Source organism: Erpetoichthys calabaricus, chromosome 2, assembly GCF_900747795.2.
Source record: "Erpetoichthys calabaricus chromosome 2, fErpCal1.3, whole genome shotgun sequence".
Taxonomy (NCBI): Eukaryota; Metazoa; Chordata; class Cladistia; order Polypteriformes; family Polypteridae; genus Erpetoichthys; species Erpetoichthys calabaricus.
Genome location: NC_041395.2, coordinates 188,678,108 through 188,703,863, shown reverse-complemented (window position 1 = coordinate 188,703,863; position 25,756 = coordinate 188,678,108). Strand labels below are relative to the sequence as shown.

General features: G+C 39.6%; 1 protein-coding gene across 1 annotated transcript in view; it reads right to left on the bottom strand.

Annotated features, from left to right (window-relative positions):
- Nucleotides 1–338: 338 nt before the first annotated feature.
- LOC114644508 (acyl-CoA (8-3)-desaturase) overlaps nucleotides 339–25,756 on the bottom strand; it is a 236,031-nt gene continuing 210,613 nt past the window's right edge. Inside the window, exons 11-13 of the mRNA XM_028792592.2 lie at nucleotides 10,933–11,012; nucleotides 1,246–1,371; nucleotides 339–493 (exon numbers count right to left, since the gene is read on the bottom strand). Coding sequence (XP_028648425.1) covers nucleotides 442–493; nucleotides 1,246–1,371; nucleotides 10,933–11,012 — 258 coding nt within the window. The 3' untranslated portion in view covers nucleotides 339–441. The remainder of the gene's footprint in view (nucleotides 494–1,245; nucleotides 1,372–10,932; nucleotides 11,013–25,756) is intronic.

The window sequence follows — 25,756 nt, the reverse complement described above, 5'->3', positions numbered from 1 at the left end:
GATAAAAGTACTTTATAAAGGCCAACATATACACATATTTTGTTTGTAAAATTTGGCACTGTATTTAGTAATATTTTACAAAAATTTTAAATTAAGGGACTCTCCTGATGTATTTATGACATTTACTCCTGATTCAAATCAACAAGATCCTGTTTTTAACATTACATTAAAATCTAGAAACATTACATTAAACCATTTCTTGATGGGCATATAGTAACAGAGGGGGCATTGTCAAAGACTGGCAGGCATATCACCCAATGAAATCAGATGTAATATTTTTACTTGACATACTATGTCACCTACAAGTTAAACATTGAATTTTAATTAAATAAATGCTATTTCATTTTCAAAGAGGACTTTATTTATCACTTCTTCTGCACATTTCTAAATCAAGACTCCTTGGAATGTTCTGTTGGCAAGCACAATCAATTTTGGCTTAGTTCACTTATGCAGGTAGGCGTCATACCATAGTTGCCCAGACTCCTTAAGAGAACTGTAGAAAGACAGTCAGTGAAATGAAGGTTATACAAAAATAAACAAGCACTGTAGACATGCATAGTAAAACACACCTAAGCTGGGTTATACTTTTCCTGCTTCTTTCCAATAAGCACTTAAAAAAAAACTCCTTTTGGTAAAAAAATACTAATCATTCTTTGACATGAGTTAGTCCAAATAAATGATGCAAAAATATATGCTTTCATTTAAGGTGCTTTCTCTGTTACTCTGTATATTAGTAAATATATAAAAAGGCATTTAGTACATTTTAGTACAAGTATTAAAAATACATAAATGATGATATTGCAAATGTTACATACACAAAAATGAAACAATGTTCTGCTGTGTTGCATTCCCTTTCATTTGAACCTGAATGGAGATTAAATTGTGAATTGGGATCAGTTTTGGCCAAAAGTGGTATTAAAAGTTTAGGCGTTTTGATGTGAAAACATACTCTAGATCTGACATTGGATTTGTGGGTTAGATGTTTAGATGGCTGGTATGAGAATTGCTTTCTACTACTCTGTATCAAAGACAGATACATGCAGTATAATAGGTAAACAATAAATTAGCATAATTATACTATTAAAGAAACTTAACTGCAAAAAACAACAGGCAGAGACAGTTGAAAATGTTGAGTTAAGCCAACAAACAGACTACAAACTTAAAAGTTATTACTAATAGACTGATCCTTAGCCAAACCTTATCATTGAAGGTAAGAAGATAGACAAATGCAATGCCAAGACTTACTGTACAATATCAGAGAAGGCAGTCAGGAGAGGCTTTGACTGGTAATTCAGATCATGTTTCTTGCACAGAGACCTCACAAGTGGAGCTACTGTTTTATAGTTGTGACGAGGCATCGTTGGAAACAAGCTTAATCATAGGATGCATAAGGGAAAGACAGAATAAAAAAGAAGTAACTGCAGACAACATATATTTAAATACAATAAGTTTCAAATTAAAACAGAGCAATCTAATAAACATCTTGAGGTACTTTCCAAAATTATAGGCATGGAGTTTCAGAATAAGCTGATTGGGGGCTGGAATGCTTTATGGGTTTCAGACCCACAACACTCTTAAAAAGAGACTATTTAAAGTGGTCTCTATTTTCCTTTTTGCATGAAATTTAATAAACATGAATTAGCTTCTCAGAAACTCTGCATTTTAGAACTAAACATAATTTATAACGTGGGAGCAGAATATACAGTACCTTCTTTTGGCTCATTTACTACACATACTGTACATTTTAAAAGAAAGTAACCAATATCTCTAAAATAGCAGCATACATCATAGAAAAACAAACAATTAAAGAGGCATGCATTATTTTCAGTCTTGCAAATGCTTAGTTTGTGCCTCAGCATACTTTGATGAGCCAAACTACTATGACCACTCCCATATGAAGCATGTTGACTATCTCGTAATAATGGCGCATGTGAGGGTCAAAGATATATTAGACAGTAAGCTGAAATTCAGCTGTATTCACAGTTAATGTTTTGAATGCAGAAGATATGGGAAGGTGTAAAGATCTGAGTGACTTTCAAAATGGCCAAATCATCATGACCAGATGACTAGGTCAGAGCATTTCTGAAACATCAAGACTTATGGTGCTGTGACATTCCGTGTAGTGGCAAGGTTGGCACCACACTACACAGTGGGCATCTTGTAGTTCAAGACAGACCGGGATCAGAATTGAGAGATGGCAGACCTGGAGGCACAGACACAATAAAACAAATTCCAAAACAATATTGGGTTTTATTTACAGGTGCACACAAAAAATAGTGATTATTTACAGAGAATTACTAGTCCCAAAAATGAAAAATAATCAAAGATAAAAAAATTGTATATACAGAAAAACAGTAGTCTTCCAAAATAAAGGAAATGCACTCAGGAAGATACTACACTAAAAACAGTCCCACAAATGTAATTTCAAGAAATAAACAGTGATATATAAGAAACAGACATTAAGTGCACCGCAAACCCAAACTATAAGATACCTCCACCAAAACAATGCTACTACAAGGAGATATCTATATTTATATACAAAAAGAAAATATTTCCAAACAAATTGCAAGCTTCTGTGTTTGCTATACTGTAGCAAGTGTAAGGCCGGGTTTATACTTCACGCAACGTGATGCATGCTGCAGCAGACGCTCCTGTTACACAAGCATTTAACTGTTTATACTTGCGCGCGTACTTTACGTAAATCTGGAGGAATCCAGCTGGTGGCAGTGCGAGATATTATCACGGTGAGAACAGGTTTGTCTTCGCTGTGTTGTGAATTGCCTGTAACACCCATTAAATTCCGATGACACTTTACTGCAATATCTCTGAAAAGGATGTTTAATGATTATCAATCAAGGATGTGTCCATTCCAGCAAGCATTGGGCACGAGGCTGAAACAATCCCTGGACATGGCCTCAGCTCATCACAAGGTGAATACAAGCACTCACACATACACTGGCATCATTTTAGCGGTACCAAAATCCCCAAATCTGCATATCTTTGGAAGGAAACCGGAGCACAGTGTGGAATCCAAGCAGGGAATACCAGTGACGTGACTCCATGCGAGACAGCAGTGCTACCGCTCCTCCATCGTGTCACCCCCATGTGTGTAGTTATTAACAGTGTTCATTATTTAAACGAGATTAACAATTTATCTGTAAAATGTAACATACATACTTTAATGCATTTAATCATGAAAGTGATATCAATTATAAATCTAAAGATTCTAAATTTGCAGAGAGTTGGAATATCAAACATTTAATGTGTTCTGTGTGATGATCTTTTGCTGCTTGCCGCTGCTGTCAGGTCAGAAGGAAGTCCAAGAAGCTTGTAGCGAATATTTATGATGTTTATGACGGTCTGCTTTAATGATAAAGTAAACTACGAGGTTAAAGTGGACATTTCCAGATTAAAGCCGAAATTCCCACTTTAATCACAGCATACATGTTTTCACCATGACCTTAATTTTTTTTCTCTGTGGCTCAAATACAGCGCTGTACATTATGTTGTTGTGAAGTTGCAAAAAAAAAAAAGACTTTTAAAATGTATTGTGTCATTACGATTGGGAAAATGCCACGTTTGAATATAAAAGCACCATGAATGCATCTGTATGTTGGCATTTTGCTTCACCACATTGAACCATTCATCAAACATCGATCCTGTAGGATCTGCATAGAGGCTTTCTGTCACATGTAGATAGTAAACAGAGACTCTGATGTCACATTCCGACTTTTATCACTCTGCGTCCCCACAACCCCGCCGAGACTTGTTGCTGGTACTGCAACTCACGCACGCGTCGCGTTAATTTCTGAGGACCTGCTCAGAGGACACGTCAAATGAATGCTGGGAATGCGTGGCAGCCATGATACGTGCGTGTATGCATTCTCAGCGTGAAGTATCAACGAGCCCTTACACTTACAACACCCTCCACCCGACTGATATACTCAGAAGTGCCTTTTATATCAGGGAACAATTTTTACAGCCAATCCTGTGTCACGAGGTTCTCTTTCGCCAATCGCGGTTGGCCTCGGTGCGTTCTGCTTATGTTTTATTGTCAAATCCTGCAAGGCATGTATTAAATAGGCTGGCGGTCTCACATGCGCACACCACTACACCCTTCTCCGGAAAAGCCAATGTCTTCTCTGAAAGTTAAATTTTCTTTGGACTTTCTTTTAGCGACTCCCTTCCCAAACTAATGCTTGCATGCTTTAACTCAACTAAACGCTCCACATATTTCTCTTTGCTAATGGCAGATGGCTAAAGAGATGCTCGATTTGATTGACTGGCATGCTCAGCGTCTCTCCAGCAGTCCTGAACTGGAGGCGCGCCTGACCTGTCTCCAGCGCCCTGCCGAGAACAAAGTTAAAAATCTTGGCGGAAATGCTTCCTCCGCACTTTGACAATTTAAACAGGTGTCTTTTTTTATCTCTATGTGTGAGTCATTTTTACACTACTCCTACAAGTTTTCTTTTAAATTGGTAATGTCTAGCAAGCAATTACCACAAGTGTGCTCTTGGTCAGCCATGGTGAATACTCTCTGAATGTGGTCTGAAGAAGGAAAGACCAAGAACTGTTTAATAAAGGCACGTTACACTATCTCGTTGCTTGGAGAGATTTGTTCCCACCTGACAACTCATCCGGTTACGTTATCGATGGTGGCGGGTTTAAGAGGCTCCCAAAATTGGAAAAGGGAGCATGGACCCAGACACGAACCGTCACAGTATGTAAATAATATATTAATATATTGTAGCGTCCTCCGCATCAGGCTTGAGAAGAAATAAAAAACAACAGACAGACGTAGAAAAGTCTCACAAAAGTTTTACTTGAACAATCAAGAAAAAGAATGCTGACTTCATAACCCCAAACACAACCTTCTAGCCAGGGTTGCCAGACACTTGTTTCAAATCCCGCCCATTTGTTTAGAAAAAGTAGCCCAAAAACAGCCCAAGGGCTGCCTTCATACCAACAACAGTAAAACAGATCAAAAATGGCATTACTCATCTTTAAAAAATCAAAAACTACCCTTATTAATCTTTAGCAACAAAATATTCCTCCGGTAGAACGTTGTTTTCTTGCTCATCAATGGAATAAAGGCTTGGGTTGAATTTAGCCAGCATAGCTGTTGTTGGAATAAATCCAATACAACAGATCCATCTGTACCTCATGTAGCTTCTAATGCATAACAAAGTTTCCAGCATGCCTTGCTGCATCCTGTTTCTCAGTTTCGTTTTAATCAGATTCATTTGAGAGAAAGTTCTTTCCACTGCTGCATTACTGAAAGGCATTGCCAGCAAACTTAAGGCCAAATGTCCAGGCTGTAAAAAGTCAAAATCCCCTGAAGCATCCTTGTGATTTGCAACAGTTATCCAAAATTCCTCAACATTGTTATCACTGAATTGTGACCATGACATTGTTCTGATTTGCATCCACTGCAGCTCTAGATCACCCAAATTGCCTGTGTACAAAGGCAAAAATGACAACTTTGACAGTTGTGGTTTCTGTGGTCCAAGGACGACAGAAGGTGACAGATCAGCCAGCAACTCCAGTTGTTGCGCATTTGTTGGTAGTCTTTGACGCAATTCCCTTAGGAGTTCCAGTAGATAATCATGATAGTGATAGTGCTACATTGCGGTCAGTTTTTGAGTCATGCACAAGCAAGTTGAATTCTATGCCAAAGTTCATAGCTGCTAGGGGCAGATAGTGCGAACAGTTTTCCAGATCAAAAGTCAAGTAAATGTGGTTGGTCTCATAATTCGTTGAAGCATGTTTTGATACATAGTTAACAGTTCAGTGAGCAACTTTACAGGACTTGCTTTGTCTGACTCAAATAATTTGTTCACTTTGTTCAATTACTGTAATATGGAGCGTAAAAACAGCAAGTAAAATTTGTTCTCTGGAGAACTGAACATCTGATACAGTAGCTCAGCAGTGTAGTCATGCAGTTCGTCTTTGACGATCTCAAAATGCAGCTTCAGTTCGTCGTACTGATCAAGAACTCGCTGAACACAAGGGGTGATAGATAGCCAGTGAGTATCTGATAACTTCAAAATCTTTAGTGGTTCTTCGCCAACATTAATGCACTGGAATAATTGCTTATATTTCAGCTGGCGAATTGTACTGTGGGCAAACCAGTTATAGGTCTCTGATATTATGAAATCAACGTTTCTTGGCATCACCTTCAGTGCATGTGATGAACTTAGTTGAATTGAATGACATATACACTTGATGTGTACTATTTCAGGGCAAAGTTTTGCGAAATCGTGTTATGACTGAATTGTTTTTTCCACACATAGCATTACAGTCATCAGTGCTTTGTTGTTTCAGCATGATTCACTAAATCGCCATAATGGGCACGAATGTCACATTTGCAATACAGACAGAAAGCCTTAGTATCATCACCAGGTACATTCCATTAATGTGGATTCTTTCTCCCAATTTTTGTTGTATCGCTTTTCATACTTTGACCACTTACCCATGATAACTATGGATGAAAACAAAGCAGAACGCCCTAAGTGATTACAGTTGATTAAAATAATACAAAAAAACACACGTGTGTACACTCTACAGCAGTCACTCAAGATGTCTTCCAAATAAGTAACAAGTTCCAAGTTCCAAAACTGGAAAATAAGTAAGCGTTGGAGCACCTCTGTACATATATTATGTTTTTTACTTGAACACAGCATGCGTTTGTAGTGCTGATTTTCAGTTGAAAGCCGAAAATATAATAAATATTTCTTGCAGCCGAAATTAAAGCAACAAAAATCATAAACCAGCCCAAAAAAACGCAACTACTAAAAAGTTCCCGCATCTAGCTTTTGAAAGCAGCCCAATTGGTCGAGAAAACCGCCGGACCTGTCTAGCACCCTCTCTAACCCCTCCTCCCGTCCCGGGGGGGGCGGGTCCCGCCCCCCCTTAACCGCATCAATCAATACCCCGCTGTCAGTCTTCCATGCTGTACTCCACCCTGCCTCAATCGGACCTAACAGTCACTCAAAAAAAAGGCTTTAGCCTGGCTGGGACGCTACAATATATTCTGACATAATGCACCCTAGTCATCAACCACAATGTTCCCTTTACTGCTTGGAGCACATTCATTTTGTATATTTGTAAAAATTAATTGCATAAAACTTTTCAATGACTTCACCTACTCTAATTGGTGGAAGTGAAAGCATTTTTTTTATAAAAGCATAAATGCTCTGTGCACAGATGTACTGAAAATTCTGCACTTATTACACGTTTTTGTGGAAGTATTACCTTTCCATTGATACCCTGAAAACTTTAGACACTTACTATAGGCACATTATAACATGCACCAGCTTTCTTTTAATTTGCTTTAGAGAGTTTGACTACAAAGAAAATCTTCATTGAAAGGTCTAAAAGAAGCCAAAGTTGTTCTCAGACTGCCTACAGACCTCAGTCTAGAAATCAATTTATTATTTTGATAATCAAACATTGTAGATGAGGACACATGCAATATTTAAGCCAAATGTGTTACATTTTAGATGCTCTTATGTATGTGATACATACCAACTTACCTTTGATAAGAATAAAGCATACATTCTATAACATAAAAGTAATATTCTTAAACTTCATGTAATTCAGGGGTACAGGGGGTATTTGACCCAAGGTAGGAAGTAATCTTTAGTGGGGTGACAATCCATTGCAGAACCCATTCATATCCACACTTACATTCTCACATGTACAAGTTAGAATTGATATTTAAGCTTACACATGTCTTAGATACACCAAATACTGTATGTCAAAGGTCCATAGTGGCAGATTATCATTCTAGCTCCTTTCTTCATTACGAATCAATTCTTGCTAATCAAACACACTTCTTTTGTTTTCATTTTGATTGATTTCAATGACTTGCTTTATAAGATTCAGAACCCTTAATCAGCAACCAAACAATGACAAGATGCAAAGTGAGCCAGTGGCCTAGTTAATTCAGTGGTCTCAAAGTATCTTGATGGTGCCAGGATTTATAGATCTATTCCATACCTGCAAAATATTCTTGGCTTTCTTTTTAAGTGAAGTTTTATATAGTGTTCTATATAACATATCTCTCAACTGGCTTACCACTGCAGTCAGTTGGGCAATATACCAACTATGAAACAAAATACTTAAAACTTACTAAATAAGTCAAGCAACAAAGCTACAAGTATCAGAAAAAAAACTGTTCAAATTTTGGATGTGTGCTTATGACAAATGGTTTAGTAATATTTAAAGAGAACATGAGAACAAAATGAAAAATGGTTTACCTGCATTTTACATTTACACACTTTCTGATACTCTAAAGCTATGGTTTATAGCACTTAAGCTGGACATAAGCACCCCAAGATCAGAAAATTGGAAAGAAATCTATAACTTTGTTGTAGCAACTTTAACAAAAAATGTTTATTTTCAGTTTAAGAGAAAAAGAAAAAATGTTTGATTGCCCATACATTGCTGTAGTGACAAACATTATACAAATGTGAAGCAGAAAGTGGAGTTGTTGAGAAAATATAAAGGTGTAGTTAGTTAACTGCCAAGGTTGTTTGCTTGCAAAAAAGGAACGGTTGATTGACCAGATATTAAATTGGTAAGGACTCACCATAAATCTTACAAGAGGGCATTATCTAGTAGGAAATGCCATAGTAAGCTGGTATACTCAGTGCATTACATCCTGCTATTTATGGTGGATAAAATGTACCTAATTTATCCCAAGGATAATCAGAAACCTGTGAAAGTACATAAGAGTACTTAAGAGTGTATTTATAGCACTTGAGTATGGAAAGTTTACACGGTGTGATGAAGTGTTGCAGTAGCACTCCTGTCTTATAGTTCTTGTGGGAAAAACTTGATTAAAATCTGCTCACAGTCTTTGTGGAGTATGAATATTTGTTCTCTGTTATGCTTCTAGTTTTCATGTTCTTGTTACATGGGTTGATTGGACCATGTACTTAAGCGTGAAAAATTGCATAATGTCCAGAGCTAAGTTTTGTCTCAAATCCAATATTCAGGTTAGGCTGACTGGTGGCTCTATATTGTGTTGGTGCCAGTATGTTTGGATATGTGCATGACTGTACCTTGTTATACACTGGTGCTCAGTCTAGTGTTGGTTTCTGCTTGTTGCTGAAGCTCTCAGCTATAAGTTTGTTCTTTCCAAGCCTCTTCAATTTAAATAATGAAATGTAGATAGTGTGATCAAAATGCAGCCTTTCATTAATCAAATGAAAAAATGAGTTTGCTTATTTTTTATGAAAGGAATTGGTACAGGGAATCTTAGCCATTACTTTTAAAATAAATTCTTCAACAAAACATGGGGATGCAGTTGGAAATTTATTAAGGGCAGATTTTGCACAAGTATTAGACATTTTCACACATGCAAAGAACCATACCCTGTAGACTCATGGGATAAATTACTAAGCAGTCTGGTGAAGAGCAGGACTTTAGGAATCTTCATTTTTTGACTTGTTGGGATGAATGGAAAGTTTTTGTAATAATTTTTCTAATGCTCTTATTTCAGGAAATCATCTATAAATGTACAGTAAATTGCATAAATAAAGTTTTCAAAAGATACATAGTAGTAGTAGTAGTTTTTGGAAGTAAGAGGAGAGAATAAATGTGTCAATATGTCTTCTGAGCCATTATTACAGTAATGTAAATAATAATAATTCATTACATTTATATAGCACTTTTCTCAGTACTCAAAGCTCTATCCACACAGGGAGGAACCAGGAAGCGAACCCACAGTCTTCTTACTGTAAAGCAGCAGCACTACCACTACACCACCTCTAAGGATAAATGTAAGGCTTGTCCCAGACACAGTAGATTTTACTATACTGGCATCAAAGTAATGTACAGACACGGGCCTCTGTGTGTCAAGATGCTCCTCTAGATAACATAACAGTACATTAAGTTAAAAATTACATGTCCCTAAATTTCTCATCTAGAAATTAAACTGAAATACATTGTAAGCAAAGTTTTTTTCCTACTACAGCACAATTCCATTCATTTTCTAATTCATTTATCCTGTTCAGGAATGCCAGGAGCCAGCAAAACAACTAATTGTAATTTTACTACATAGTATATGTTCTTCAGTATGCGGTGCATGTCATTTCAAAGATGTTTAAAAATGACAGATGTACATGATAGCATGTCATAATAGAGAGTGTACACTACTGGTGACAATATTTCATAGTATTCAATTATCAACATTATCACTGTAGGATTACCTGTTCTATACTGCTAGTATGTGTGTGCAGAATCTGTTTCTCTGCCAGTTCATATTAGAAAGAATTACATCAGCTACATGCATACAAGCAACAGATTTCCCGAATAATGCAGTCAAGTTTTTGAGTGTTGTACTGTAAACAAGCACCTTTATTTTGTGTGAGTTATCACCTATATGGCTGTATTAATGCTTAAGGCTGTATTAATTAGAAACACAGGTCAAGAGCAGAAAAAGTATAGCCTGAGTACGCAGGCAGCTATGTTTGCAAATCTTGCATTTAAGATGCTCTCTTATCAGTTATAAATGGCCATACGGAGGAGAAATTAGTAGTATATGTAAAGGAAAGAAGTGAAGCAGAATGCTGCAGTTTTTAAAAAAAATGATAGAGCTACACACAGATAAAGTATATTTTTGTGTAAAGAAATTGGATAGCAAAGTATTTGATTAAGTATTTAGATTTTGTTTCACATTTGGCACAACAGAATGCCTCTCAGGCTAATGCTGTTTTATTTAATTGTTAAATTCAAATTCAGCTAACAAAGCGAGTGCCTGAGGCAAATAAAAGAATGCCATAGTTGTAAAAAAGTACAAGCTTCAAAATAATCACCCAATCCTTTATCTTCTGCTGCCCTTTCTGGGATAACTGAGTTGCTGGATATGGCTTGTACACCACCCAGTTGAATTTGCAAAACATTTGTTCAGACATTTTGACTTACTGATGTTCAATCTGAAAGTTGAGGTGTCCTGTAAACCAGTCATTAAAAAGAGACTGCTCAACATTGCAAGTTGCCCGGACCTGTTTAAAAAAAATAAGAATTTTCATTTTAATACATTATCTCTAAGCACTGTATACATCGCCCTTACAGAATAAAAATATTGTTTTTGCTTATACGCAGACAAGTTAAAAGACTTGCTTTAAAACAGAATGTGATATCCACAGGTTGGCAGAAATGATGAAGATGAATGTTGGGACAAGTTTTCAGAGGTGACATCTGTAGTGCTGTAGGGAATGGTAATTACAATGGGTGGTGACTTGACTAGGTATGTTGAAGCCAGTGCTTATGATTATAAGAAATTCCATGGGGGCTTTAGCTTTGGTACCAGAAATGCTGAAGGTGAGAAGATTCTGTAGTTTAGCGGTGAAATAACATATTTATAATAAATAAAAATAATTTGGTTACATATGAATCTAGTGGTATAAAACAAGTTGATCAGAGCACAGCGAAGAACATGGAGAAGACCATGTAGGAACTTGGCTTTGATGACATACAGTGCATAAACTGTGTGCTGACTTTCAGTTTTAGTTGCCACAAGGGGGCATTTCTCCTTTAAAGGGGATTTTTGCTGTTTTTACAGCTACCAATTGCCAAGAGTAAGTTGTGAGTGAAAAGGTGTTTGTGTCTTGGCAGTGGTGGCAGCAGATTTTAAGCAGCTCAGTGATAGATAGATAGATAGATAGATAGATAGATAGATAGATAGATAGATAGATAGATAGATAGATAGATAGATAGATAGATAGATAGATAGATAGATACTTTATTAATCCCAAGGGGAAATTCACATACTCCAGCAGCAGCATACTAATAAAAAAACAATAAATTAAAGAGTGATAAAAATGCAGGTATAACAGACAATAACTTTGTATAATGTTCACGTTTACCACCCCCACGTGTGTGACAAGGCCCCCCCAAGCCCAGACCCATCGGATTGGGCGGCCCTGACCGAGAGGTCGTGAACTCGAGAAAGTGCATTGGCATTGGCATGGAGAGAACCCTTACAATAAATAAGTGTAAACTTGTACGGTTGAAGGTCAAGAAACCACCTGGTGACCCGTGGATTCGACTCTTTGTGTAGGGCCATCCACTGTAAGGGTGCATAATCCATAACAAGAGTGAATTCATGGCCCAAAAGGTAGTACTTCAACTGCGTAATCGCCTATTTAATTGCAAGGGCTTCCTTTTCCAACACTGCATACCTAGTCTCTCGATCCAACAGTTTCTGGCTCAGGAACATGACAGGGTGTTCAACACCATCGACGCTCTGGCTCAGCCCGGCTCCCAGGCCTGTGCCCGAAGCGTCTGTATGGAGAATGTAAGGAATCAAAAAAGTTAGGTGCTTTCAATACTGGCGCTGACATAAGGGCCTGTTTTAAGTCACCAAATGCATCGTCTGTGTTATCAGTCCATACCAGATTGTTAGGGGCCCTCTTCTTTGTTAAATCACTCAAGGGCACTGCTCTCTCCGAAAACCGAGGTATAAACCGTCGGTAATACCTGGCTAAACCGAGAAATGCTTGGACTTGCCTCTTGGTTCGTGGACAGGGCTATTTCAATATGGCATCTTCCTTTGAACACTGTCACTTTATGGTACCCTGACCCACCAGGTAACCTAAATATTTAGCTTCATTCAACCCAAAAAAACATTTTTTTGGATTTATTCGAAGCCCGGCCTTACCCAGTGTCCGCAATACCACTCTGACCTGCTGTATGTGTTCATTTCATGTGCTGGAATAAATGACTACGTCATCCAGATAGGAAGCACTGTAGGAGTTATGAGGGTGGAGCACTTTATCCACCAGATTCTGGAAAGTCGCAGGAGCCCCATGTAACCTGAATGGAAGGACACAATACTGCCAGTACCCCTTTGTCATGTCAAGCGTGGTCAAATAATTTGCCTGTCCAAGCCTCTCAAGGAGATTGTCCACTCAAGGCATTGGATAATCATCGAATTGGGAGACTTGATTAAGGTCATTGCAAAACCTCCAACTTCCATCAGGCGTACTAACCAAGACTATTGGACTGGACCGGGGACTATGACTTTCCTCCATAACTCCTAGTTCCAGCGTACGGTTGATTTTAAGCTTCACCTCTGCTTTCTTTGCCTCTGGAAGATGATAGGGGCGTTCTCGAAGTATAACCCCGGGCTCAGTCACAATATCGTGTGCAATCAGTGTTGTCCTTCCTGGTTTTTCGCCCACTACCTCCGGGACAGGCAGGTTAGCTGCTTCGAGCTTCTGTCTCTGTCTGGAATTTAATTCTGTACCAAAGTTAAGGACATTTTTCTGAGCAAAGAATGAGCGGGGCTGAGCGGAAGAGGGATTAGGATCCCTTTCCTTCTACGGCTTCACCAAATTTACATGATATATCCGCTCACTTGGGCGACGATTGGGTTGTTTCACCAAATAGTCGAGGAGTCCTTTCCTCTCCTTAACTTCGTAGGGGCCTTGCCAGAGGGCAATTTATATTGGGAGGTAGAACTAAAATCATGATACGATCTCCCAGATGGAGTTCTCTGAGTGTCATACCACGGTCACAACAGTGGGCCTGTGTTGCTTGTGCCTCTTCCATGTTTTAAGTATGGGTCAAATTTTTAGAAATCTGTCACGTAATTAAGTGATATATTCCAATATATTTGTAGAGGGAAGAGCCCTTCCTTCCCATCCTTCTTTTATTGTTGGACTTTTCCGTGTATACAAGTTATACTGGTCTTTACTTTCACCCATTGTCGTGGTAGTACATATCGGCAATCAACAATGGAAATGTTGGTGCCAAAATCAAAGAGCGCTTCAGTTTTAAATCCATTTACGATTACTACTCCCTTATGTGATATCGTCAGGGGGTTAGTAAGTGCACATAACCCTCCCTTCTCTCTCCACCTGGATTCATCCTCATTCCCAAGTAAGTTGCACACCCGTGGATCCGGGGGCTTTGGAACAGAATCTGGTTTGTAAGGGAGGGGCAGATATTTTGGGACATAATCCTCATGGCATCTGCTAAAGGACTGTTCTGCTCTCCCAAATTGCGAGGCCGTCCTAAATGTTTCAATGAGCTCGATGAGCCCATCCATGTTTTCAAATTCTCCTCACTCTGGCTGGGTGAAATACTCAGGAAGGCCCTTTAATAATAAAAGACAGGCTACTTGCTACACAATTTATATAGTGCTTTGTTCAAATGGCCTTAGCCATAGCCCCACTTTTGTCCAGCGAGTGAAAGCTTGCTCCTGGGACAGCCTCTTGGGGTCTAATAGCCATTGTCTTATTTATCTCACCTGCCAGTTTTGGGACGCCCCACATTTATCTAAGGTGTTGACCTTAGTGAGGGGAGCAGCTCTCTCCTCCGAGAGAGCATAAAAAGCCCCCTTCGCTTCCCCCACAGAGACCAGTCCACTCCTGTGTGTCTCTCCTATATGCTTGCCTTGTTTCTTTCTTTCCCTGGTTAAGTGTATTGGGAGTAGAGCCTGCACCGGGTTTCTCCGAAACACGGGACGAACCCCCCACTCGGAAACGCCCTGGTACTCTCCTACCTGGTTAGATCTCAGGTCCTGTCCCTGTTTCCTCTGGGATTTCTTGATCCTGTCGACTATATCACTGTCATATGAACGAGCCAGAGACGTCAAAAAAAGTTTGGGGCAGCCACCAGTATATTATGTTCTGGCTGCAAATGGGTAAATGGTTGAGTTGTTCACAGAACAGAGTCCAAAACAGAACTGATTTTAGGATAAGAATATGGTGGCTTTAAAGGCTGAGACAGGAAGTTACATCATAGGGACCGGAAGTGATGTCACCAGGACCAGGCGTGATGTCATCAATGGCACCAGTACCGGAAGTGACATCATCACTGATTGTCAGACATCATATATAGGTAGACGCCGCATTCACTGTGTTGCCCAGTCGACAGTATACGTCAGCGCGTCCGCCATATTGCGAGTGGCAAAAGTGCCATTTAAACTAATACAGGTAGATATGGAAAAAGGGGTTTCTGATGAAAAAACAATAACGCTTAAAACAGTATCGTTTACATACAACAGATTTTGGCGAATCGTTTAAATACAATTATTTATATTCATTTATACACTAATAATGGCAATTATTAAATAATAATAATAATTATTATTATTATTAAATAATTCCTCCCAAAAAAGTAACATTTCTCGGACTGCCTTCTTCCATCTCCAAAACATTTCTAGACTTTGTCCTGTTCTTATGCAACACAGTACTGAAGTATTGGTTAATGTCCTAGTCACCTCACGTATAGATTACTGTAATGCTATTCTATCTGGCATCCCACAAAAACGTATCCATCGCTTACAACTTCTTCAAAATTCTGCTGCCAGGATAATAACCTGTTCTGAATCCACTGAACATATTATACCTATTCTCTCTCAACTTCACTGGCTCCCTGTCAACTACAGAATACAATACAAAATACTGCTCTTAACATTTAAAGCTCTCCACAACCTCACTGATCTCCTACAGACTTACACTCCCTTTCGCTCACTCAGATCCTCATCTGCAGCTCTACTTTCTGTACCACACATCAAACTCTGTTCTATGGGAGCTCGAGCGTCTCTCATAGTGCTCCTCAACTCTGGAATTCTCTTCCCTCTCATATACGTCAGCTCGATTCAATAACACATTTTAAAAGTACCCTCAAAACTTATCTTTTCAAACTGGCATACCAATTGTGAATTTTGCACTGTTACTGCCAGTTATCTTTGTTTGTTTGCTAATTATTGCTTTTTGATGTATAATTCTCGTTTTTATTTTACTAATGTTGTTTAATTTTATTGTAAGGTGACCTTGAGTGCTAAGAAAGGAGCTTATTAAATAAAATGTATTATTATTATTATTAATTGTTGAGACGAAAACTTGACCAATGTCCATCCATTATCCAACCCGCTATATCCTAACTACAGCGTCATGGGGGTCTGCTGAAGCCAATCCCAGCCAACACAGGAAACAAACCCTAGGCAGGGCACCAACCCACCTCAGGACGTACACACCAAGCACACACTAGGGACAATTTACAATCGGCAATCCACCTAACCTGCATGTCTTTGGACTGTGGGAGGAAACTGGAGCACCCGGAAGAAACCCACGCGGACACAGGGAGAACATGCAAACTCCATGAAGGGAGGACCCGGGAAGTGAACCCGGGTCTCCTAACTGCAAGGTAGCAGCGCTACCCACTGCGCCACTGTGCCGCCCTGACCAATGTCTGAAAGTCAAAATAGTAAGACTGCAACTGGCTGTCTGGTCTTTCTTTTAACAGTGAAATGATGCACTCAATGACAAAAATAAAAAATTTTATTGTATACAAATTGGCTTAATCATTTCTGAAAACATTTCACACATTCCTCTCTCAATCTTTCTCTCTCTCACACACACACAATGGTGTTACTTAAATATACACAGGACAGGAACTAAAATCCTTCAAACAGAACTGTCTTATATAGCTTTTTCCGTGTGTTGCCACTCTGTAATTTGAGAGTATTCAGTCTGGTAATATGGTGCAGCCTAAGAATTCCAACTTGTGCAGCAAAACAGAGTGATCATTTTAAGTATAGGGATTTACCTAAAACGGAGATGTAAAACGCAGGAAATCATGGCCACTCCGTTCTGTGAACACTGCAGTGTTACATACTGTATATACTGCACTACAATGTTCTTATATACAGTATATACATGTTGTGATGTGAGATTTTACATATTATTTGATGAATATTTTTGTATGTCTTTATTTGATTTTTAGGCAAAGCAATGTAATTTAGTGTTACTTTGGTGAGAGGCATTCGTGTTTGCCCCCCTTTTACGGCTGAGCCTCTTTGAATTTTACGACAGGATTTGGGGAATGTGTGTTTTAAACCAGTTTGGCAAGTGTTTCTTTGCTAAAGTCATTTCTACCCCTGCAAATGGGCTAAGGTGTACTTTAACATATGGTTTGGGGGCAGGTGTTAAGATGTTCTATTTCCCCCATTGGTCTGAAGTATGGCTGTTTGGAACTGGCTTGGTTCAGAGGCCTTTAAGTACCATGATGTCCTATTGGCTCTCGGGATTGGACAGAACATCTATAAATGTATGTGTTTAACCTCAGTATCTCTCTCTTACCAACCAACATATGATGAAGAAGCATCTCTCTTGCTAACCTGTGATGATGAAGAGAACACAATGAAGAGAACAGCTCAGCAGCCATTTTGAACAGACATGTGGCTGAAAGCTGAGCACCAATGATGCCTTAACTAGAGACATTTAAGTAACTACAAGTCTGTGCCACCTGAACTACATATCACCATTTAATCAGGTTGTATGGTTGCCAATATTCAAATGTACTTTGCATTTGTTATTATTTATGAATATTATCAACAATACTAATACATTGTTTAAACTGTAACTTAACTTCTGCTTGTCTTTTACTATTTGTAATTGCCTAAGGTTATAGATATAGAAGGGAAGGTGGGGATAAGTTATATACAATAATACCTTATAAACAGTGGTAAGTCTGTGAGATTAGGCATTCTAAGGCTACATATTAATAATACAATAGGGGAAAGTAGAGCAATATATATATTACTCTACCAAGACAAAACAATTGGCGTAGTCCGGCAGGATTTTGCGGTAACCATTGTTTTGCACCTTGTCAGACAAAACAATTGGCGTAGTCGGCAGGATTTTGGGGTAACCATGTTTTGCACCCTGTTTGCAAATACTGTTGATGTATATGTGTGTATGTATGTGAATTTTAGGGCATCCAGTGTACAAATAACGGTGGAAGTAAAACATTGTTTGGTTGCTGAATGGAATATAACCAACAAAGTGTAGAGACTTCATGTGTGTCACAAGGACACCCGCATGTTTGTTAGTGCTGGTCGTAGTGAGTCCCTAATTAAAGTGCTAGAGAGTGGTGAGAAATGCATGCGTCATTCATACAGCATTTAAGTGGTTAAAGTGCTAGGGAGTGATGGGACATGCATGCATCATTCATACGGCACTTATTTGTTTAGGATCTTTGTGTATGTATGTGTATGTTTGCTTACAGGGGCAAAAGTAGGCCAACCCATAACGAAGGTGTCAATTGTATTAGATTATAATTGTAGACTCAGAAATGCCTAAATTTATATTAAAGTCAGCCATCTTCCAGTGGAGTGGCAGAAACAAGCAGGCTAAAGCTAGGAAACCTGTAGTGCAGGTAGAGAAAGCAGAAGCTGAGCTGAGCATGCCACAAAATGGAAGGGGGCTGGAAGGATTAAAAGCAGGAAAACAGAGATCAGGTATAAAGAAGACAGCTGCTGTTATAAGAGGTTTACTAGCTTGTATTATTGGTAACAAGGAAGATCAGTATGAGGAAGAAAATAGCAAAGTGAATGAAAGTGAAAATGGAATTTTGTTTGAAAGTTTGGAAAGATGTGATAATTGTGAAGTGCTAGCATGTAGAACACCCACTGCTGAAGTGGAAAGCACAGACAGCAGGGGAAACAAGGAGAGAAAACCACCTATGGTGAAAGTTAGGGCAATAGTAATGGGATCTTACTGGAACCCTAAAACATGGGTGGGTGACTTACCTGAGACAGATGGGTGCTCACATAAAGAGTGGGAATGTGAGTGCAAGGAAAAGGAGAGAGATGAAAGGAAGGGAAAACAGAAAGGATGTTTTCTTCCATTATTATTCTCCATTGCACCACAATTTCCAGGTGATTCTGAGGTCTGTCCAGTGTTTAAAGAACATGCTACACCGATAGTTATTTCACCACTGTTAAGAAAGGTAACCAGTGCTGTGCTGAAATTTGATTTAGGACAAAGAAATCAGATGGAAGGCAGAGAAGCTGGTGAGTGTGAATGGCAATTGTTGACTAGAGGGCATGAAATGGATAATGGTTTAAAGATAATGAGTAAAGAAAGTGTGGAATTAAAACAAAGAAGAATGGAAATTAATGGAATTCAAGTGTTTGTGTGTGAAAGGTCTAAAAGTGCTAATGCAAGAATAGCTGAGTTGGAAACAAAGTGCACCAGTTTAGGATTTGGTTTGAATGAATCAGGACAAGCCAAAGAACAAAGGATGGGGGATGGTGCAGCAGGAAGGTTTACAAGCTCAGGCAGCAAGTCAGGAATGCACAGGGGTGTGAAAGTCCTAACAGCTGTGCTGGGGCCAGCAGTAATTAAAAAGCACACACACTTCGGTTCAGTAATTCAAAACCTGACTGACCAGTTGTTTAAAAAGACAGCCTATGAATCTTCCAGTAATAAAATGGAGAAAAGTGAGCTGGTCTTGGGTAAAGAACACAGGTCAGTTTTAGGAGAGATGCTGGATTTAGAATTGGGATTTTGGAGAGGTTATAGTCCACACTTTCAAGTAGCAGTTACCATAAAATAAAAAATAAAAAGGACACACAGGCAATGAAAAAAATAGAAGGGTAGCGCAGGAAGACAGGAAAGGGAAAATAGTTATTTCTGTTTCAATTTTCTGGCCTTTTGTAATAGTGCAACTTCTATTGTAAGGTTTTACAGACTTTGGGTTTGTGCAGGTAATAAATAGTGAAGGCAATTAGCAGAGTAAAATCCATGCAGGAGATTGGGTTACCATTAGCACATTGGAGCAGAGTGGCACTAGTGGCCAAGCTGTTCCAATGAATGCCTGGAAGCAAAGTTTGAGTGTTGGCACCAGGTTAACAATCAAGAAGATGAGATGGACAGAAACTGCTTTGTCACCTTCCATTTTGCAGACCTGCCTACATAGCGGAATGAAAAAAGAAACAGGAAAAGACAACAAGCAAAGACTAAAGACAAAGACATGAAGAAGAACTGAACAGACAGCAAGGAAAAGACACTTACTGGGGTTTAAGTGAGTAACAAGTCCACAAGTCATGCAATGATAAGGCTAGTCAGAATGGCTATAGTTTAAAACGAAAGGTTTGTTCATTACTGAAGCAAATTTATATTCCAAGGGGTGGAAACTGAACAAACCAGTTAGGAATGCCAAAATAACGGGATTAATTTTGGGCTCATAAAGTATACATTCTGGGTATTAATTAATTAAGTGGGATAATTAATATCATTAATACTATTATTAAAGAGCGGTATACTAAGAAAATTAGTGAACTTTTCAGGAAAGTAGGTGCAGCTGGTACATTTGCAAGATATATGGGTTCCGATGTTTAGGTATAGTTTTAATTGGGAAAATACAGAAGCCCTGCTGAGGTTGTCAGCTGTGGTGCAAGCAGAGGACCAGTGGGCCAGTTCTGAACCGAGGTGTTTAGCACAACGAGTACGCATATGGTGAGCAAACAACTCTAGGGTGGCCTACAGGGGGAATGATGAGTTGCATAGCTGTGATGTCTCATGGTGGTGATGCCAGCCTATACTGGTAAAGGCTGATGGCAGTCAAGAGTTGCACCATGGGTAGGAAAGCACAAGAGGAAACTAAATCAACCCCAAATGTGTGAAGAGGGGCCACAGAGGTTGGTTTGTGAACAGTTTATGCAGTGGCACATGTGCTCTCACTTGGGCAGAAGTGGTTGTACTGGTACCTGTGGCATGTTACCTTTCAAATTTTGATGTTAATTGTACAGCTGCATATGCTTAAACAGATAGTTTGGGACAGGGGTCTAATTAGCAGTTGGACACAAAACCAGTAAAGAACAAAGGTCAGTTTTAGGAATTCACACAATAGACTTAAATTTCAGTGGGCTAGTTTAGTGGAAGGTGTGGACTTGTCTCATTTTGAACCACCAGATCTGATGACATATGAAGACTACAGAAAGCTAAAGGAACAGTTGAAGCAAGCCGGAGCAGATAAAAGTCATCAGAAGCGCATCCAAGTTCTTCAGATTGTCTTTGAAATAAAGAAGATATGTAATGGACAAATGGTCATGGACAACTTTTAACACTGAGACAGCAAATACTGCAAATCAATGCACAAGTTATGCAACAGACTCGTTAAACAATTAAGACTGTTTATAAAGACATTGTACAAAACATTCATCGGGGTGGAGTGTTGTGATGTGAGATTTTACATATTATTTGATGAATATTTTTGTATGTCTTTATTTGATTTTTAGGCAAAGCAATGTAATTTAGTGTTACTTTGGTGAGAGGCATTCGTGTTTGCCCCCCTTTTACGGCTGAGCCTCTTTGAATTTTACGAAAGGATTTGGGGGATGTGTGTTTTAAACCAGTTTGGCAAGTGTTTCTTTGCTAAAGTCATTTCTACCCCCGCAAATGGGCTAAGGTGTACTTTAACATATGGTTTGGGGGCAGGTGTTAAGATGTTCTATTTCCCCCATTGGTCTGAAGTATGGCTGTTTGGAATTGGCTTGGTTCAGAGGCCTTTAAGTACCATGATGTCCTATTGGCTCATCTATAAATGTATGTGTTTAACCTCAGTATCTCTCTCTTACCAACCAACATATGATGAAGAAGCATCTCTCTTGCTAACCTGTGATGATGAAGAGAACACAATGAAGAGAACAGCTCAGCAGCCATTTTGAACAGAACTGGCTTGGTTCAGAGGCCTTTAAGTACCATGATGTCCTATTGGCTCATCTATAAATGTATGTGTTTAACCTCAGTATCTCTCTCTTACCAACCAACATATGATGAAGAAGCATCTCTCTTGCTAACCTGTGATGATGAAGAGAACACAATGAAGAGAACAGCTCAGCAGCCATTTTGAACAGACATGTGGCTGAAAGCTGAGCACCAATGATGCCTTAACTAGAGACATTTAAGTAACTACAAGTCTGTGCCGCCTGAACTACATATCACCATTTAATCAGGTTGTATGGTTGCCAATATTCAAATGTACTTTGCATTTTGTTATTATTTATGAATATTATCAACAATACTAATACATTGTTTAAACTGTAACTTAACTTCTGCTTGTCTTTTACTATTTCTAATTGCCTAAGGTTATAGATATAGAAGGGAAGGTGGGGATAAGTTATACCATACCATACCATACCATTTTTATTTGTTAAGCGCTTAAAAACACAGCATTACAACTGACCGAAGCGCTGTACAGTTAAAACAAGCAAGACTAAAAGCAAAATATTAAAAACAAACATTAAGAGAGAATTAAAACAGAGACACTAAAAAACAGGTCAGGGGACCCAATAAAACAGAGAAATAGCAAAAGCAAGTGGAAATAAGACAGGTTAAGAATTAAAAGCCAATGTGAAGAAGTGAGTTTTTAGGTGTGATTTGAATGTGGCGACTGAAGTGGCTTGCCTAACCACTAAAGGTAAGGAGTTCCAGAGCCTGGGTGCACAGACAGAAAAAGCCCTTTCACCACGAGCTTTAAAATGTGCCTTGGGAACGGTTAGGAGCAGCTGATCTGCGGATCTAAGAACACGAGGGGGATTGTGACGATGGAGCAAGACACTCAAGTAGGCAGGGGCTAGACCATTTAGTGCCTTATAGGTTAAGAGGAGTATCTTAAAATCAATTCTGAAGCTAACCGGCAGCCAGTGCAGGGTTTTTAAAATTGGTGTAATGTGTTGGCTTCTGCTGCTTCCAGTTAAAAGCCTTGCAGCCGCATTTTGAACCAATTGGAGTCTCAAAAGAGTGGCTTTACTAATACCATATAGGCAGGAATTAGAATAGTCGAGCCGGGACGTAATGAATGCATGGATTACTGATTCCAGGAGGTGGTAAGGCAGAATTGGTTTGAGTTTGGCAATTCGCCTGAGATGGAAAAAGCAGGATTTTACTGTGCTGTTGACTTGAGCATCCATTTTCAGGACCATATCCATTTTGATTCCAAGATTGGAAACAGACGAAGTTACTGGAATGGGAAGAAAGTCGAGGCCAAGGGGTAGGGTCTGTTTGCGGTCGGGACTAAAAACAATGACCTCGGTTTTTGAATCGTTCAGGTGAAGGAAGTTTACAGCCAGCCAGTCCTTAATGTCAGATAAGCAGTTGAGAAGAGGTTTAGTGGAGTCAGTTGACTTGAGGGAGAAATAAATTTGGCAGTCATCAGCATATAGGTGATACGAGATTGCATGTTTTCTAAAAATTGCACCTAAAGGCAGGATGTAAATTGAAAAAAGTAGTGGCCCCAAAATGGAACCCTGGGGGACACCACATGGGAGTGGGACTGATTCAGATGAAAAATCATCTAGCATGACTCTAAGAGTCCTGTTGCAGAAATATGACCTGAACCAGTCGAGGGCTAAGCCAGATACACCAGCCCAGGATTCGAGTCGGGAGATCATGATGTCGTGGTCGATTGTGTCGAAGGCAGCAGATAAATCGAGAAGAACCATAATCACGTAGAGTCCTGAGTCCAATGCCAAAAGGACATCATTTAGGACACGTAAATGCTCGGTTTCTGTGCTGTGTGGGGGCCTAAAGCCTGACTGAAAAAGGTCCATTACCTGATGGTCCTGTAGGTGGTGAATTAATTGCTCATAAACTACTTTTTCGAGTAATTTTGACAGGAAAGGTAGTTTGGAAATTGGACGAAGATTGGAGAAGACGGCAGGGTCAAGATCAGGTTTTTTCACGATTGGATGTACAACTGCGTGTTTGAAAGCACAAGGAACTGTAGCTGAAGATAGACTACTAGTTATGATCTTTAAGACATCATATCGAATCACAGGAAAGACATCTTTCAGCAGTCTGGACGGCACCACATCGTCCGGAGAGCCCGAAGGCTTCATTGAGGCGACGATTTTTTCCAGATGGGGGAGCGAAATGGGTTCAAAGCTGGTGAGGGAGCCGTGTACAGGAACGGCTAAATCAACAGAGCCAGAAGAAGAAATAGAGATCTGGGATCTAATTTTCGTGACCTTATCCAGAAAAAACGTAACGATCTGATTACAAAGAGTATTGGAGGGAGAAGAGAAAACAGTTGCAGCTGGAGAGAGGACAGCATTCAGTGTTTTGTATAAGACACGTTGATTGCCAGAATTTTTTGAGATGATGTCAGTAAAAAAACGGTTCCTTGCATCTCTGACTGCTCTCTGGTATTGAGACCACATGTCTCTCATGCAGTCAAAGGTAACAGTGAGACCATCTTTCCTCCATTTACGTTCTAGCCGCCTACAGTTTTGCCTGATGGAGCGAGTTTGTTCATTTAGCCATGGGTCATGCTTGACTTTGGATTGTCTCTGTTTGAGTGGGGCTACAACATCCATCACAGAACAGCAGGAAGTATAGAAGGTTTGCAATAAAACATCAGCATCCGTGGATTCACATGATGTGGAGATTGATGAAAAAGCAGCTGCAAAATCTTCAGCAGCAGAAGGGGAAATGACACGGAAGGGACGGGTAGTGGTGGATTTACCACGCTCAGCAGAGACCAAATCCAAATTAAACAGAACAGGCGAGTGATCAGAAAAACTGGGAGGCAGAATGTCCAAGTCACTGATTCTGAGACCGCGAGAAAGAACCAGGTCCAGTGTGTGAGCCTGTCCATGTGTTGGTCCATTCACTAGTTGAGAAAGACCAAAGGAGTCAATAATGTCCAGAAAGTCTTTTGCTAGAGGTTTAACGGGACAGCAAACATGGATATTAAAATCACCCAAACAAAGGAAGCGATCATATCTGCAGGTAATATCAGCCAAAAAAGCTGCAAATTCGTCTAAAAAGTCCTTATTATATTTTGGGGGGCGATAGATGAGTGTGCACAGCAGCGGTGGAGAACAGACAAGTTCAAACATACTGAGCTCAAAAGTTAAAGGGGAAAATGAAAGCGGAAGGGAAGGGCGTTTGCAGATAAAATCAGATTTAAATAAGGTCAATAAGCCCCCGCCGCGGCGCTGCGCTCTCGGCGTGTTGATAAAGGAACATCCCGGGGGCAAAACTTCAGTGAGTGAGAGCGTCTCGCCCGGTAAAATCCAGGTTTCAGCAGTACATAAAAAATCCAGGCCATTGGAAAGAAAAAAGTCTTTCAGGATGAAAGTTTTGTTCACGACCGATCTGGCATTTATCAGCGCAAAACGAACCGGCTGGGACGACGTTAACAAAGATGCACCAGGCGTGGCGGCTGACATTGTCGTGATGCGGCGTAGGTTGTTAAAGTTCACTCCCCGGCGGCGGTGACGGAGCGAGGCAGGGAAGTGTACCAGAGCATCCGAGGGCAAGAGGCATTCCGGGAGCATTGACTCATGTTGGAAGCCAGGAGAGTTGTTCCTAGAGAGGATCCGGGAGGCTCGGAGCCGAGCCCTGGTGCCTCCACGCTTCCCACAATAATACCTTATAAACAGTGGTAAGTCTGTGAGATTAGGCATTCTAAGGCTACATATTAATAATACAATAGGGGAAAGTAGAGCAATATATATATTACTCTACCAAGACAAAACAATTGGCGTAGTCCGGTAGGATTTTGCGGTAACCATTGTTTTGCACCTTGTCAGACAAAACAATACAGTATACAGTATTTAACACCATTCTTTCTGTCTCAATGGCATGAATTTAACTGGTCACTTAACTGCATAGCATTATTTTTACAAAGAGAAACAAATTGGATTTGCTGGCTCATGACTAATATTCGAATAAAAGTACCCCAGGACTGGATGACACTCCTGGTTTATGTAGTCTATTTTCTCAGCCCTGTTACATGTGCTTACAAACAAACGTAATGACTCATCAAGAAAGTGAAAAGTCAAATTGAATTCAGGCATACTCACCAAACAGTGCTGTAGCCATTCAAAGTGACCTCTCAAACTGGACAAATGTGTAAGGGCTAATTTGGCCAATCCCCTATTGCTGTATTAGTTATAGCTACTCTGCCCCTCCATCAACTTTGGTGGGGAGAAGAGAAAAAA